The sequence below is a fragment of the Mytilus edulis genome, chromosome 1, assembly GCF_963676685.1.
Source record: "Mytilus edulis chromosome 1, xbMytEdul2.2, whole genome shotgun sequence".
NCBI classification, from domain to species: domain Eukaryota; kingdom Metazoa; phylum Mollusca; class Bivalvia; order Mytilida; family Mytilidae; genus Mytilus; species Mytilus edulis.
Window position 1 is genome coordinate 5709767 of NC_092344.1, and position 18792 is coordinate 5728558.

The 18792-nt window shown below is 32.0% G+C and overlaps 1 protein-coding gene across 2 annotated transcripts in view; it reads left to right on the top strand.

Annotated features, from left to right (window-relative positions):
* Positions 1–17024, top strand: part of LOC139510133 (probable global transcription activator SNF2L2) — a 53683-nt gene extending 36659 nt beyond the window's left edge. Inside the window, exons 21-34 of one of the 2 annotated variants that reach the window (XM_071296458.1) lie at positions 343–479; positions 743–885; positions 1402–1589; positions 2272–2502; positions 3254–3331; positions 3801–3908; positions 4205–4312; positions 5032–5264; positions 5604–5709; positions 7368–7469; positions 9682–9838; positions 10322–10350; positions 11214–11303; positions 15951–17024. In XM_071296458.1, coding sequence (XP_071152559.1) covers positions 343–479; positions 743–885; positions 1402–1589; positions 2272–2502; positions 3254–3331; positions 3801–3908; positions 4205–4312; positions 5032–5264; positions 5604–5709; positions 7368–7469; positions 9682–9838; positions 10322–10350; positions 11214–11303; positions 15951–15962 — 1722 coding nt within the window. In that variant the 3' untranslated portion in view covers positions 15963–17024. The remainder of the gene's footprint in view (positions 1–342; positions 480–742; positions 886–1401; positions 1590–2271; positions 2503–3253; positions 3332–3800; positions 3909–4204; positions 4313–5031; positions 5265–5603; positions 5710–7367; positions 7470–9681; positions 9839–10321; positions 10351–11213; positions 11304–15950) is intronic. The other variant, XM_071296449.1, reaches the window with a different exon arrangement.
* The last annotated feature ends 1768 nt before the right edge of the window (positions 17025–18792 follow it).

An 18792-nucleotide genomic window follows, 5' to 3' on the forward strand; every position in this document is an offset into this window, starting at 1 on the left:
TCGTTTCGAAATTACAAAAGTGACGAGCGCTAGCAAAATCACTGCATAATATTTTTGAATAGTGTTGAAATGTTAAAACCTATTCAAGGGTTTGTGTGAAATTTGGACAAAGTAATCAATAACTGAGCTTATTTTCTTTTTATGCAAGTTTGCAATGAAAGCTATAGGTTTACAATTCTATTACTAAATGATTCGCATTGTGGAATAAGGGGGGGGGGGGGGCTTATTGTTTAAAGGTCACAACATTGGATGAAAATCTCTGTGGTAGGGTTTCAACAAAAACTGATATGTAGGTATAATATGCTTTCTCCTTATCAATTTTTTATATCTGTTGTTTTACAGGGTGGTAAAGGTGGAGCTAGAGCTATGATGAATACCATAATGCAGCTTAGAAAGATTTGCAATCATCCATTTATCTTCCCACATTTAGAGCAAGCTTTTGCTGAACACCAAGGACTTGGTAAAAGCGAAGTCACTGGGTAAGTTCTTGGCTTGTGCTAGAAATTCTTATAGGGAAGTACAGAGGAGTCTAACAAGTTTCCATATTGAAGCTAAATTTTATACTAGAAATTCTTACTATATGCCTTGATTGTTATTCTGACCATGAAAAGAAGAGTACTAAGCCCAACAATGTGACTTCAAAGCAAAATTTTTGTTAATTTCTGAGTAGCAGATGTTGTGAGTATTTTAATCTCATTGATCAAACATTAGTACTTGTTATATATTTATTATATTTTTGCAGCCCAGATTTGTACAGAGCAGGAGGAAAGTTTGAATTGCTGGACAGAATACTACCCAAACTAAAGGCTACAAATCACAGAGTTTTATTGTTTTGTCAGATGACAACATTGATGAGTGTAATGGAGGATTACTTTGTCTACAGAGGTAAGCAATAAACAGTGAAAGTCAGACATGTCAGGCAATTCCATATAGATTCTGTAAATACAGAAATTATTGTGATGTTTTTATTATTGCGAAAAAATGTGACAGGGTTATATTAGCAATAACTCTCATTTTGAAATTTTTTATATGAATTAAACATGATTTTTCTCAATGTCGCAAATTAAAATCGTATTTTAGTCTAAAATGACAAAATAAATGCATGCAATAATTTCTGAATTTACAGTACTATAAAAGAAAAGAAAAACATTTAACAAATATGATGCATGAGAAATGCTTTCTTTGAGCACACCTTCATCAGGATTTCTCAAAAGACGGAAAAAAATATGAACGCCAAGAATTTAGTTAAAAATCAGTTAAGTCACCACTACTATTTTAACAACAGGGCATATATTTTATCTTCTGTGCAGCATTGGAACATTGTCACTTTTATGTAAATGATTGAACATGATTGAATTAAAAGGCTTAAGAACTTGAGCAATATACACCTTTTTTATGCAGGTTACAGATACTTGAGGTTAGATGGAACAACTAAATGTGAAGACAGAGGACAACTATTAGCTTTGTTTAACGATCCTGAATCGCCTTACTTTGTCTTCTTATTGAGTACCAGAGCTGGTGGTCTAGGTCTCAATCTCCAGGCTGCTGATACTGTTGTTATATTTGATTCTGACTGGAATCCTCATCAGGTAGCGTGCTGTTATTCAATCTATCAATTCATATCATTACTGAGAAATACATGCTTCAAAATTTGTATGGTAACTGAAGTAATACTAATTAAGCAGGTTTATCTAACTTTTTATGCCCACTTACAATAGTAGAGGGGAATTATGTTTTCTAGTCTGTGTGTCCCTTTGTTTGTCAGTTCGTTCTTCCGTGCGTCTGTCCTGCTTCAGGTTAAAGTTTTTGGTCAAGGTAGTTTTTTATGAAGTTGAAGTCCAATCAACTTGAATCTTAGGACACATGTTCCCTATGATATGATCTTTCTAATTTAAATGCCAAATTAGATTTTGACTCCAATTTCACGTTCCACTGAACTTAGAAAATGATAGTGCGAATTGGGCATCCGTGTACTATGGACACATTCTTTTTTTAATTGTACTTCAGTGCCAGTATTGTAACCCAAAAAAATAATTTACATTTTCCCATATCATACTTAATTGTGTACACAAGTAAAAGTTTTATACAGTGTATCATATTTGACTATTTATAGGACTTGCAAGCTCAGGACATAACTAAAAGTTTTATACAGTTTATCCTTTTTGACTATTTATAGGACTTGTGTATCATATTTGACTATTTATAGAACTTGTGTATCATATTTGACTATTTATAGGTTTTATACAGTGTATCATATTTGACTATTTATAGGACTTGCAAGCGCAGGACAGAGCTCATAGAATAGGACAGAGGAATGAAGTAAGAGTTTTAAGGTTGATGACCGTAAACAGTGTTGAGGAGAAGATTCTGGCTGCTGCTAGATACAAACTGAACGTGGATGAGAAAGTTATCCAGGCTGGTATGTTTGATCAGAAATCTACAGGGATAGAGAGAAGACAGATGTTACAACAGCTACTGTTACAAGATCAGGAAGATGGAGAGGTAGGCTTTCTATATGTAAAAACTACACATTCAAATTACTTAGTGAGATTTGACACAAGTCCAAAACCAACTTGTGGCGAATGAGGCCAGTGAGTTGGGAACAGTGGGTACCTACTTTGTGTGATTTACTCCTCTTACAGTTTTCAACCAGTCCTTGAATTTTTACTGAATGGTTGTACATATGTAAAATATGTGCAGGTGCTATTATAAAATTGATTGAGGAAATTTTTCCTGACCTTGGAGTAAGTAATTTTCAGTAAAATGTTCAGAGCATGATACCAGTTTTGTGTAAATAACTTCTCCTAAAGTTTCAATTCAAAATCCCTGAAACTTAAGACTAATATATTAACATTTTAAAATTGTGTACCTGCTATTATGGAATTGTTTGAGGAATTTCTTCCCTATTTTCTTCACTTAAAAACATAAGTCAGCAAAAATTTACAAAAACAGAACTACCAATTTTGTGTTATCGACTCTTTTTCAACCCAGACCAATTAAACTTTAGAATATACTGTTGATCCATTTATTTTTGTGTGTACTAATTTTCATGGATCAAGGAAAACCTTCATGTTCGTGGATTAGTAGAATTCTACATACAAGCCTATTGAAAATTTGTTATTCGTCGAACATTTTATTTCATTTTTCGCCTGTATCTACAAAAGCTACTGATATTGGTATCGAATGATTAATAATGAATTCACAGTTTTGAGAGATATTGAGATGAATGTACAATTTACCAACTGTTTTACAGGAAGAGGATGAGGTTCCTGATGATGAAACAGTCAACCAGATGATGGCCAGAAGTGAAGAAGAATTTGAGATGTTTCAAGTGAGTACATTTACAGGGTAACCTTTGTAATCCGACACACTGGCAGACCAGAAAAAATGTCTGAATACACAGGTTTTTTCTGCAAGGATAGGCATATTTTAGGATCATGATAATGTGTCGGTTAAAGCAGGATGTTGGAATACTCAGATGTCTGATTAAACAGGTTACACTGTATATGAAAGCTAGAAGTGAATAAAAATATAGTTTTGATAATAGATATGAATGATAAAGAAGATATGTACAAGATCAAATATATAAACTTAAATGGTGGCTAGAAGTTATATAAAAAATATTCTTAGAAAAATACAAATAATATTGGTCGAACCTGATCATTTCAAAAATATTTGATACTAAAATTAAAAAGGTGGAGACAAATATATACATTCATTGAAATTTAGGCAATATGAAATATGAATGTATTTAATAATGTGGAAAAATCCTAAGAGGGTTCAATTGTTTTTTGTTTTAGCAAATGGATATAGACCGAAGGAGAGAGGAAGCAAAGAATCCTAACAGGAAACCAAGGCTAATGGAGGACGACGAACTTCCAGACTGGATTCTGAAAGATGAAAATGAGGTATTCATTAAACTATTTTTTTTATGAATCAGAAGCATCATTTTGGTTTTCATTGAAGAATTGAATGCTTCTTTTTGAAATTTTATTGAGGTGTATTATGATAACATTGACGGTACAAATTTTCAGCACCTGGTGCACATTTCGACGCTCAAGTCCTAAATAGTAATATCTTGAAAATATAAACCTATTGCAAACTTGAAGACATATGAATGAACATAATAATGATTAAACCTGTATATTTGTATATATTAATTATTAGAGAGAGAAGAATATCTCTGTATGTTTGTGTATTATAGGTTGACAGACTAACGTTTGAGGATGAGAATGAGATTTATGGTAAAGGATCCAGACAGAGGAAGGAAGTCGATTATACAGATTCTCTCACAGAAAAACAGTGGATAAAGGTACATTTATAAATCTAATTCTAACTCTCACAGAAAAACAGTGGATAAAGGTACATTTATAAATCTAATTCTAATTCGAACAGAAAAACAGTGGATAAAGTTACATTTATAAATCTAATTTTAACTCAATTTAAGATGGTACCCAACACTTTCACTAAAATTAATTTGGCTCGTTTAATTTCTATAAAATTTTGTCAAAGTATTTACTTTGAGACTTTAATAAATATAAAAATTTCAAAATTTTTGAACCAACCGTTTTGTCAGAAAAAATACACTGGTTATATAGCAATTTGACAAACACCAATTTTGATCATTGAGAAGCTTAATATTCCTTTTACAACACAACGTAATTAAAACGTTTAGCTGACTTTACAGAGTTATCTCCCTGTAGTGTTAGGTACCACCTTAAGCATTCAAATTTATTTTTTTCATTCCTATAACATGTATAAGGAGGAGTTTGATCAGTTTTTAGATGATTTCAGTTATTTTTCTTTCTTTATTTTTTTCTTCATAAGTAGTGAGAATGAGAGTAAGATGGTAGAAAATAACATATTTGAAAGGTGATAAAATTGTTTTCAGAAAAAAATGCATGATTTTCATTAAATATTAAAAAAAGTATGTTTACTGTCAGATGAAATTACTTGCATTAAATAATCATTACTACATTTCCATAATCGTATCTCTCCTTACTGTTATAAAAGTTTTAATTTTAAATTTAGGCCATTGAGGATGGTAATTTGGATGAAGTTGAAGAACAACAAAAGGTGATTAAGAAACCCCCAAAGAAGAGGAAGGCAGAGAAAGAACACAAGGAGAAAGAACCAAAGGGTGGTTCAGACAAACCAAAGAAACGTAGAGGAAGACCCCCTGTAGAGAAACAACCACCAAACCCACCTAAACTTACTAAAATCATGAAGAAAATCATGTCTATTGTCCTTAGATATAAAGACAGGTAAATTTTATCTTTTATACATATTTATTATACTTCTGCTGTGAAAGGGGGATAAACTGTTTACCCATGTCTGTTTTTCAGTCTCATAAAATTTCAACAACATTTTGTCAGGGAAATACAAATCAGAGCTTCCTGAAATTTCAAATTATGACCATAAATGAAGTTTTAGTTGAAACATATTTATTTATAGTGGATTGGGAAACAAGTTATTGAAGTATTCTTCATATTTTAACATAACAAAAGAACTTTACAGTAACCGGCCATTTTATGTGGTCCAAAGGCTGGGCGGTTTCAAGAAGTTTTTCAATATTTCTTATTATTATGTTTTTTTTTGAACAGTGACAACAGAGTTCTGAGTACAGAGTTTATAAATGTACCTTCCAAGAAACTTTATCCAGAGTATTATGAGTTGATTGACAGACCAATTGATTTTAAAAAGGTCAAGGTAAGGAATTGTTACAATTGTCAGTAAAAACTAAATATTATAAATACTATGAAAAGTGTTAGTAGATTCTAATGTGTGCTGATGTAAACTAATAATTGATATTATATCTGTGGTCTGTGACGATTCCAAGTGTGCTGATGTAAACTAATCATTGATATTATATCTGTGGTCTGTGACATGGTATACATGTGCTGATGTAAACTAATCATTGATATTATATCTGTGGTCTGTGACATGGTATACATGTGCTGATGTAAACTAATCATTGATATTATATCTGTGGTCTGTGACATGGTATACATGTGCTGATGTAAACTAATCATTGATATTATATCTGTGGTCTGTGACATGGTATACATGTGCTGATGTAAACTAATCATTGATATTATATCTGTGGTCTGTGACATGGTATACATGAAGTGCAAAACAATGGAAAAACAATTTAAAAAGTATAGTACAGTCAAACCTGATTAAACCGGACCCTGAATAAACCGGTTTCCTGTCCATTCCAGCCGAAAATGAAAGTCCCATTTTTTTCCCTTCAAAATGTTTGTTAAAATACCCTTTGTAAACCAGACTCTGTGTATTCCGAATTCCGGTCTAATTATGCAGTCCCAATACTCTTAATTACATTAATTATGACCTGTCAAAACCGGTTTGTCCATTTAATTTAAAAATCGATATGCAATCAAAACATATCTATTTATACAATATGGCTTTTCAGGATAATCAATTAGTCAGGTGTTAAACTGTGAACTGACAATCGTACAGGAGTGAGCTGTATTATTTATTAAAACATTAAAAACGTGTCAATTAAACGAAAAGTCAAATCGAATATATCTCGCATTGAACTTGCGTTGTAACTTGGATGAACAAATTTAAAAAATCGCGGAGTAAGAAATTTACATCGTGATTTCGAAATCCTGGGTTCCCTGTTGTGAACCCCTAAACACATGACCTTGATAATGAAAAACACCCGGATGGCAACGATCAATTGATATTGTACACTGTACGACAACGTTTCGATAGTGATGAAATTATGTTTGATAATATTCTGGCTTTTTAATCGGCCGTGGAATTCAAACGTTTCAAATTAACGATCATGGAAGAAAATCGAAATTCTCGTCTCACAATCCAAACAACGCGAGTATTATGATGCAAATGCAAACAATGAAAAACGAAGTGAAAGTATTTTAATTTATCAGATATAATTTACAATATGACAGAGAGAACGTTAACATGCAAAATATCGGACTTCACAAGTCATTAACTTCCGGTCAAAACGGAAACCTGAATAAACCGGCTCACTGTCCAAACCGGCTCTTTTTCAAAGTCCCGTAGCCGGCCGGTTTATACAGGTTTTACTGTAGCAGAGAACTGACTACTCTGAAGCAATCTTTGTGTGATATTGGGTTGCTGTCTCATTTACACACACCCTACTTCTTCTTAAAATCATTTATGGTATTCAACTTGTGTAATGCAAAGTTCAAGAAAAAAAAATGTATTTGTGTGTTTTAAATAAAAAGAAGTTACTCCATCAATGTATTATTATAGATATAGGAAGATGTGGTGTGAGTGCCAATGAGACAACTCTCCATACAAATAACAATTTAAAAAGTAAACCATTATAGGTTAATTATGTTTATTTTATTTTGCAGAACAAGATTAAAGACCATAAATACAGGAGTCTGGAGGCCCTAGAGGAAGATGTAATGTTACTGTGTGAGAATGCCCAGTCTTACAACATTGAAGGATCTGCAGTAAGTCATCAAAACTGATTGTGTTGTCTTAAGTTTAATTTTCATATTATTTAAGACCATTTGATTGGTTAATGAGCATCCAGCTAAGTATCAACTGGGACAATATTTCAAATGTTTGCTTATTTTATTTTTTTGGAGATTTTTAAACAAAAAAAAATATATGTGTCTTGTCCCTGAAGAATGTTGTAGAATAGGATACAAGGTATTCATAGGTAATGATTATGTGACAGTGTTTACTATTTTATAATGGTACCATTTCTATTGGTGCAAGAGCTAGGAAAGACATATTATGTATACAGGAACCATTTCTATTGGTGCAAGAGCTAGGAAAGACATATTATGTATACAGGAACCATTTCTGTTGGTGCAAGGGCTAGGAAAGACATATTATGTATACAGGAACCATTTCTATTGGTGCAAGAGCTAGGAAAGACATATTATGTATACAGGAACCATTTCTATTGGTACAAGAGCTAGGAAAGACATATTATGTATACAGGAACCATTTCTATTGGTGCAAGGGCTAGGAAAGACATATTATGTATACAGGAACCATTTCTATTGGTGCAAGAGCTAGGAAAGACATATTATGTATACAGGAACCATTTCAATTTGTGCAAGAGCTAGGAAAGACATATTATGTATACAGGTACCATTTCTATTGGTGCAAGAGCTAGGAAAGACATATTATGTATACAGGAACCATTTCTATTGGTGCAAGAGCTAGGAAAGACATATTATGTATACAGGAACCATTTCTATTGGTGCAAGGGCTAGGAAAGACATATTATGTATACAGGAACCATTTCTATTGGTGCAAGAGCTAGGAAAGACATATTATGTATACAGGAACCATTTCAATTTGTGCAAGAGCTAGGAAAGACATATTATGTATACAGGTACCATTTCTATTGGTGCAAGAGCTAGGAAAGACATATTATGTATACAGGAACCATTTCTATTGGTGCAAGAGCTAGGAAAGACATATTATGTATACAGGAACCATTTCTATTGGTGCAAGAGCTAGGAAAGTCATATTATGTATACAGGAACCATTTCTATTGGTGCAAGGGCTAGGAAAGTCATATTATGTATACAGGAACCATTTCTATTGGTGCAAGGGCTAGGAAAGACATATTATGTATACAGGAACCATTTCTATTGGTGCAAGGGCTAGGAAAGTCATATTATGTATACAGGAACCATTTCTATTGGTGCAAGAGCTAGGAAAGACATATTATGTATACAGGAACCATTTCTATTGGTGCAAGAGCTAGGAAAGACATATTTTATATACAGGAACCATTTCTATTGGTGCAAGAGCTAGGAAAGACATATTATGTATACAGGAACCATTTCTATTGGTGCAAGAGCTAGGAAAGACATATTATGTATACAGGAACCATTTCTATTGGTGCAAGGGCTAGGAAAGTCATATTATGTATACAGGAACCATTTCTATTGGTGCAAGGGCTAGGAAAGACATACTATGTATACAGGAACCATTTCTATTGGTGCAAGAGCTAGGAAAGACATATTATATATACAGGAACCATTTCTATTGGTACAAGAGCTAGGAAAGACATATTATATATACAGGAACCATTTCTATTGGTACAAGAGCTAGGAAAGACATATTATGTATACAGGAACCATTTCTATTGGTGCAAGAGCTAGGAAAGACATATTATGTATACAGGAACCATTTCTATTGGTGCAAGAGCTAGGAAAGACATATTATGTATACAGGAACCATTTCTATTGGTGCAAGAGCTAGGAAAGACATATTATGTATACAGGAACCATTCCTATTGGTGCAAGAGCTAGGAAAGACATATTATATATACAGGAACCATTTCTATTGGTACAAGAGCTAGGAAAGACATATTATGTATACAGGAACCATTTCTATTGGTGCAAGAGCTAGGAAAGACATATTATGTATACAGGAACCATTTCTATTGGTGCAAGAGCTAGGAAAGACATATTATGTATACAGGAACCATTTCTATTGGTGCAAGAGCTAGGAAAGACATATTATGTATACAGGAACCATTTATATTGGTGCAAGAGCTAGGAAAGACATTTTATGTATACAGGTTGTTTATGGTCTGACATATATAAATTATTGTTCATCTCCAAGCATTGATTGTATTTTTTAGTTGATGCATATATTTAAAGTATTTTACATATATTTGTGTATAACTTGTAGATCCATGAAGATTCTATAGTACTACAGTCTGTGTTTACCAATGCCCGACAGAGAGTAGAGAAAGAGATGGGTAATGGATTAGGAGACTCAGATGGTAGTAGTAGTGATGAAGAAACAGAGAATGAAGATGGAGAGGAAGAAGATGATGAAGATAAAGGTACAAAATTGTGTTTTTAAATAAAGAAGATGTGGTATGAGTGCCAATGAAACAAACATCCATCTATGAGTGTCAATGAGACAAATAGCCATCTATGAGTGCCAATGAGATAATATCAATCTATGAGTGCCAATGAGACAAATAGCCATTGGTCTGCTCAGAGTCTGCTGAAAAATGTGTTCTGGTAGTGTGAAATCGCTTCTCCCGGACTTATGAACTATTATGTTTAAAATCTGGCTCAGCATGTCTATGTTAGTACAAAACAGGGTCAATAACCATTGGAGCTAGTTTTAAGTGTTGTAAGAAAGAGAATAATTAATCTTGTTAAGAAAAGAAACATGATTTTGTATTTACAATAAATTATAATTCTTACAGTGAATAATAAGTAAAACCTTTAAAAAGTCATTATTACAATATTGAAATACAAAGTATAACAAAAATATATATTTATATATTTATTTTATGTGTTTTCTTTAATTACAGCCTCAAAATCAAAAACACCAAGTAAAAAGGTAAGGTTTAATAGATTACTTTATATACGCCAATCAAAATTTTGACAGAACGTATTATGGTATACAAATGTCCGGTGTCCGTCTGTTTGGCGTAAACATGTCGCACTGTAACTTGAAAATGACGCTAATCTAAGATCTGTTTACTTTTTGGTGATGATTGAAAATTTTATTTTTGAGGTATTGAATATTTTGTAAAAAAGGGGGAGGGGTTATCGATTTTGTTTGTTAAAAAAGGTTTTTTTTTCTCATATTTTTCACATGTCGCACTGTATCTCAGAAACTATTGATGATTATTGCATAAAACTTACACACAAGACGAGGGGCGTATCATGCGCTCATGGCACAGCTGTTTATTTGTCTGCTGTGGTGATAATTACAAGGGTGAAACATTTTGATTATGTTAGTATTCCTATTCAACAGCTGATTATGTCTAATATTGTACAGTCAGAAATTAATGTATGTATTAATTATTGTGAACTGAAATCCTTTACCTCATTGGGATATCTTTACTCGTGGGATTTCAAAATTTTATGAAGAAACATCCCCATTGAAATTATAAATGCAAGTTTTTATTATTGCAAACATTATACTGTGGTATTTTTTTGCATTAATAAAACATCTCAATAATTCTAAATTTATAATATTAAGTTAATTATACAACTTTGATGAAGTCACTGATTAATGTTATGTATAATGATTTCTTTAACTGATGTTTACACTAACAAATACTACGAAAGAATTATATACAATTTTATGCATTTGGTGAGAAAAAAATATAGTTAAATTATTAAAAACATCTGATTTTCCCCTTAAAATATTGTTGTGTTCATTATGTCTACATAAAAAGGTGAATGTTATTGTAGGCCCCAGAAAAAGAACGTACAAGTACAAGGAAAAGGAAAACTAGGATTCAGAAACCAATGATAAGTGATGATGACGACGAAGAAGAGGAGGTATAAACATTAGTTTGTTTAATGTTCTTTCTATGATGATGATAACTTATACAATCATTGATCAACTTTTTGAGTTTATGTCCTTTTGAAATGAAATGCCAACATTTAAAGTCAGTTTTTATGAAATTTATATCCACTTGGTTAATGACAACATCTTGGAAGAGTTCAATTATCTACACTAATTAACTATTTTACGCAAGTTATGCACAGAGGAAATTATAATGTTATAGAAATGGCAATGAAGCAACCTCACACCCACAGTTGTTGCATGAAAAAATTTAAAAGACCCCCCCCCCCCAAAAAAAAAAAAGAAAGAAAAGTGGAGTTAGTGCCCTTGGACAGTTAAAACATGTGTGGAACATTTTATTATCTTTTCGTATTCTGAAGTATCTGATAAAAACTAGATGACAGCAATATCAGATATGTCAAGTTCTGAATATAAAATGGCCAGTTTATTAAAATTTATGCATTAACAAATATATTAACACTGGCATATTAGTATATATAAAGCTAGTCAAGCATGAAAGCACACATTTTACTTACATACATTACATGTACAATACTAACTGATTTTATTTTCCATTCTTATGAATTGTTAAGTTTCTTTAAAAATGTTTTCTTCTTTCAATGTGCATGAAATGTTAAACATATAATGTTCACTAGTCACAAAAAATATTTTTTTTTTTTACAAGTACTCCTTGGATTGGTGATGAATGTTAGAAAGGAGTAGGGGCATTAAGGCCTGGTTTTGGCCCAAGAAAATAAAATGTTTGATAACTTTCTCAAATTGGCACATAATGTTTAGAAATGCATAGGGTCAAGAAATATCAATGAAAAACATTAAGATTGTTATGTGATGACGTCACAATTACGTCATAATATGTACTGTTTTCACAAAAATGATGAAAAAAACAGAATTTATGCAGTTTTCTATCTTTAATTCTGTTGTGGAAACATCTTGCGCAGCCAAGAAACAACAAAATAGTTTAACAGACGCTTTATTATAACTTTTGACAAAATCTCAATTAATATAAAGTTGTTTCTTGGGTGCGCACATACTTTTTATACGACCGCAAAAATTTTAATTTTTTGGTCGTATATTGCTATCACGTTGGCGTCGTCGTCCGAATTCTTTTAGTTTTCGTAAAAGTGAATAGAAATCAATGAAATTTTAACACAAGGTTTATGACCACAAAAGGAAGGTTGGGATTGATTTTGGGAGTTTTGGTCCCAACATTTTAGGAATTAGGGGCCAAAAAGGGCCCAAATAAGCATTTTCTTGGTTTTCGCTCTATAACTTTAGTTTAAGTGAATAGAAATCTATGAAATTTAGACACAAGGTTTATGACCACAAAAGGAAGGTTGGGATTGATTTTAGGAGTTTTGGTTCCAACAGTTTAGGAATTAAGGGCCAAAAAAGGGCCCAAATAAGCATTATTCTTGGTTTTCGCACAATAACTTTAGTATAAGTAAATAGAAATCAATGAAATTTTAACACAAGGTTTATGACCACAAAAGGAAGGTTGGGATTGATTTTTGGAGTTGAGGTCACAACAGTTTATGAATTAGGGGCCAAAAAGGGGCCCAAATAAGCATTATTTTTTGTTTTTGCACCATAACTTTAGTATAAGTAAATAGAAATCTATGAAATTTAAACACAAGGTTTATGACCATAAAAGGAAGGTTGGGTTTGATTTTGGGAGTTTTGGTCCTAACAGTTTAGGAATAAGGGGCCCAAAGGGTCCAAAATTGAACTTTGTGTGATTTCATCAAAAATTGAATAATTGGGGTTCTTTGATATGCCGAATCTAACTATGTATGTAGATTCTTAATTTTTTGGTCCCGTTTTCAAATTGGTCTACATTAAGGTCCAAAGGGTCCAGAATTAAACTTTGTTTGATTTCATCAAAAATTGAATAAATGGGTTCTTTGATATGCCAAATCTAACTGTGTATGTAGATTCTTAATTTTTGGTCCAGTTTTCAAATTGGTCTACATTAAGGTCCAAAGGGTCCAAAATTAAACTAAGTTTGATTTTAACAAAAATTAAATTCTTGGGCTTATTTGATATGCTTTATCTAAATATGTACTTTGATTTTTATTATGGGCCCAGTTTTCAAGTTGGTCCAAATCAGGATTCCATATCAAGTATTGTGCAATAGCAAGAAATTTTCAATTGCACAGTATTGCACAATAGCAAGAAATATCTAATTGCACAATATTGTGCAATAGCAATTAATTTTCAATTGGAGTTATCTTTCTTTGTATAGAATAGTAGTTGATAATATATGTTGGAAATTTGCCAGACATGACTATGATGTCATTTTCTATTTTTATTTGCCAATAACTTTATGTAAATAACTTCATTGGAAATTTGCCAATATAAAATGTTGCTGATGAAGCTTTTTTTTCTTATCTTATCTAAAATGTTTTTAGATAATGTATGTTGGACATTTGCCAGACATGACTATGATGTCATTTTCTATTTTTATTTGCCAATAACTTTATGTAAATAACTTCAGGAAATTTGCCAATATAAAATGTTGCTGATGAAGTTTTTTTTATTGTTTTATACAATAAACAATGTATATTCACTTTTACTACCAACCAATCTTTACCATTCAGTGATAACAAGCACTTTATTTTACATTTTAATATTTTATGATATATTTAAAAGAGTAGTTATTGTTGCAAACTCCATTAGAAATTTGAATTGATATCAGTTTTGGAAAAAGGGAAACGGGGATGTGAAAAAAAAGGGGGGGGGGGGTTTTAATTTTTCTCATTTCAGATTTCATAAATAAAAAGAAAATTTCTTCAAACATTTTTTTGAGGGGATTAATATTCAACAGCATAGTGAATTGCTCAAAGGCAAAAAAAAACTTTTAAGTTCATTAGACCACATTCATTCTGTGTCAGAAACCTATGCTGTGTCAACTATTTAATTTTAGATTTAAAAAGTTTGAAGAAGAAATCTTTAATTGATTTGTAAAATCTTGACATTTGTTTTGTGTAAAAAAAAAACCATGTAATGTCAAAAATTTGATCACAATCCAAATTCAGAGCTGTATCAGGCTTGAATGTTTTGTCCATACTTGCCCTAACTGTTCAGGGTTCGACCTCTGCGGTCATATAAAGCTGCGCCCTGCGGAGCACCTGGTTCAATCTAATTTATACTTAAAAATTTGATGAAAAACAAAGAAAATCACGAAATTTTACAAAATATGCAAATTAAGTCATAATTTGTTGCCATGATAACTTGTTCAATGTCCAAAATTGTTTTGTTTTCCTGAATGCCTTGTACCATAGATATTGTACAGTAATTAAAAAATATGTATGATAACTTTCAAATTTGCAGTAATTTTTGGGCCAAATAAGGGCCTTATTGCCCCTACTCCTTTATAATTAAAAAAAAAAAGAACATGATTTGAAATAACAAGATAAACTGTAGGGTGTAACTGTATTATACCTAACCAAAACATATGCCATATTAGTTCAAGTCCTGTTCCACTGAGTTTAAAGTTTTACATATAAATTATTTTTTTCATTAGTTTTATTGTCAAGCCTTCGACTTTTGTTGAAAAAAGCGAGACATAGTGATCCTACATTCCGGGACGACAGCGGAGGCGTCCACAAATATTCACTCTGTGGCTAAAGTTTTTTAAATTTTAAAAACTTTATTAAACTATTCTTGATTTGTACCAAACTTGGACAGAAGCTTGTTTATGATCATAAGATTGTATCCAGAAGTAAATTAAAAAAAAATCATATTTTTTCCTTATTTTACTTATAAATGGACTTAGTTTTTCTGCCATTATATTCATTCTGTCATGTTTTTAGAATTTTAATAATTTTCTTAAACTATCCTGGATTTGTACCAAACTTTGACAGAAGCTTGTTTTTGATCATAAAATAGTATCCAGAAGTAAATTTGTAAAAAAAAAAATAATCCATTTTTTCTGTATTTAACTTATAAATGGACAGATTTAAATTAGCTTCTTACAATCAAAAGATAGTATCAGAAGGAATATTTTTTTCCCCTCCTTTTTGTTGAGACTGCGATTAACAGCAACAGTAGGCGAGACACTGGGTTCCGCGGAACCCTTGAGAATTTTTCCATGGAGGATTGAGCTCTTTAGAGTAGTGTTTACATTTGTTTTCAGTATCTGTACCTTTTGCCTTCAACCAGTATAGAAGGGTTGTCCCTTCTGCCATACATCAGTGACTGGAATTTTTAATTTGTTCAGATATTCTTTTTAATAAAAGATCTTTGATATTTGGAATGCTATTTATCCCATTTTTCAAGAAAACCTGAATCCTGACTTGTTAACAATGCTATGTAGAAGTTCAAGTAATAATATTGTTCATTGTTACCGCTTCTAATACGATACCTAAGTGGTGTTATCCATTTTGTATATATGAACATAACATGACATAGTATGCCAAGGAATGACTTCTACATAAATGGACGAGGTATCTGTGGAAGGGTTATATATATATACTGCTTTATACATGCACCATTATAATCATTATATTTATTAAAGTAGTACAGAGTACCCATAATAACAATATTTTAGAGTAGTATTATTTATCTGCTTGGCTTATATGCACGATACTAATGATGGTATATGCATGGTATATTTTCAGTATTATGACTAATTGTACATTGTACCTAGGACTCTGATAGTAGTGATGATGATCAACCACTCCAGACCTCCAAGACTTCACCCAGGAATTCTCCCGGAACAAGCGGTGGCAAGAAGAAGTGAAGAAACTGTTACGTTTGTTATCATCAACTGTTGTTTCATTTTGTATTCTTATTATTAGTATAAATATTTTCTTACTGTAGTCTCTATTCACATTGTAGGTAAATTCTCTTGGCCTTAATTTAGTAGTTTGTGATGTGTAAAACTTGCATTAAGAATGAATTGAAATACTTTTTTTTTAGTATGACTATTGAACATTCGATTGGTTTATTGTATATATGTGTTAGTACTTTTATCAAAATATAGTTCAACTTTATATTGAGGGAGGTAGACTGAGAATAAGGGACATAACTCTTTAGAAAAATTTTTGACATTTTTTTATATCAAGCTTCTTGATTGATATATTTTCTTCTCAGTCAATAGAAAGAGAATGTTTAATGTCAGATGTCTACATCATTGAAAGTTTCTACCAAAATAGTGATAACAGATTATCAATGGTCTCCAGGATGTTTCACATCAAGGCTCTTTCTTTAATGAGATTGTAGCTGTGAAGCTCCATCTTGTTTGAAGAACCATCAATAATTTATAATTTTGTTGTACTTGAATGCTTGCAGACCTATTGCTAAATTAAAGAGTTATCTCCCTTAATCTAGGTCTGCCACCCCCCCCCCCCCCTTTTCAGTGACAAATTCTCTTGTCACCTGTAATCTGACTTGTATAATTAGATATAGTACCTATGTTATTGGTTCACATATAGTTCATAGATTCATCACAATATTTATACAATATGTTATTGGATTTTTTTGTAAGAAAAGTTTCAAATGTTAGAAATTTTTGAAATTGCAGACATTTAGCATTTAAGATTAAAATACATGTATGCCATCTCTATAGAAAATCTCTATAAAACAATTATTTACATTTGTCATTAATCAGACTTCATTGGCATGCCATTGTTCATTATGCCATATTTATTATGTGTTACCATGTCTTTTGTGCAATTAAAATGAAAACCAAATATGTGAATTTTAGTGTCTGATTTTTATGTCCCATCATAAACAGGGGCATTATGTTTTACCCTTGACAGTCCTTCTTTTTGTCCGTTTTCTTCACATTCATTCCATTTTTGTTTTCTCACTCTTAACTGAAGATTGTAAATTTAATGAAACCTATACCCAATGCGAAGAAGTAAGACTGAGAGACAGAGTTAAGAGTTTGGGCAGCGAGTCACGTCTTGTTCTCGAATTAGGCCCCTTTATAAATTGGAAAATGGCATATTTTATCGAGCATGCAACTTCTGTCGCAAAAACCTCGACATAGGGAAAGAGATCCAGGGGCCATGGCAGCGTTAACTAACTACTTTCAAGCTTTATATTTCAAAAGATGGAAGACCTTAATGCTGCATTCTTTGTATATAGATGCCTCATGTTATAAAGCTTCAGTCTGTCATATGGTCATTGGCCTTGAACTCATTTTCATGGGGTTCAATGACTACTTGGAAAAAAGTTAAGATATTTCGTAATGATAATTTCTCTTTTATTATGAGTAATAGGATAACTATATTCAGTATGTGTGTAACCTTTAAGGTCCTCATGTCTGTCAGACAGTTTTAATCTGACCTTGACCTCATTTCATGGATCAGTGAACAAGGTTAAGTTTTCGTGGTCAATTCCATATCTCAGATTCTATAAGCAATAGGTCTACTATATTTGGTGTATGGAATATATAATTTATTTGCCCCCTATTGGCGAGTATATAACATAGCAAAGACATTTACAATTAATCATATACAAACAACACTGAGTACACATGGGCAGAGGTGATAAAACTGCCAAAGGAAAGGTATTTAACTTTATCCCATTGTCAGTTAATTCCAGTGTTACACAATTGGGTAACAATTTTACCGATAATGCCAAAGACGTGAAATTATGAAATTTTATTTTTGAAAAGGCTTCTATAAAGGGCATTTTTGAGACAATGGCGTCATCCAAAGAAGTGAAAAAAGGGCATGACGTTTATTCATGCTAAACATGCTTGGCGAAAAATATGGAATGAGACAGCTGAGTAGGAAAGTGGTTAAAGTTCAGCTTTTGTGTTTTGGTCTTTATTTCTTATACTATATGCAAAAGGTCAACTATATTTGGTGTAGGAAAATATTTTATCATGTACATGTCAGTCTGGCAAGTTATATTTGGCCTTGACCTCATTTTCACTCTTCATGGTTCAGTGTTAAATCTAATGTTTTAATATATTTTTCTCACACTATATGCAATAGGTCAACTATATTTGGTGTATGGAATGATTATAAGGTGTATATGTGTCTTGCAGGTATCATATGACCTTGACCTCATTTTCATTGTTTATTGGTCAATGTTCAGTTTGTTAATTACATACTCTAAGCAAGGATTTGTATACAAATCCTTGCTCTAAGCTATAGGTCAACTACTATTTATTGCATAGATTGATTGTATGGTGTACATGTATATCTGGCATGGTTCTCCTGACCTTAACCTCATTTTCATGAGGTTAATGGTAAGGATTCTTGTTTAAGTTTGTTTACAAGAGACTAATAGCAATAGGTCAACTATATTTGGTGTATGGAATGATTGTAAGGTTCACATATATTTCCTGGATTTTCAACATTAATTTGATACTTGTAATAAAGCTTTATATTCATATTAGGACTGTCAACATAAAATCAAGTCCCTGGAGTAGGCTAGACATTTAAGCATGTGTACTCTTGTTTATCATGAAACTTTGTTTTGTTGGCATGGCTAATAATGAAG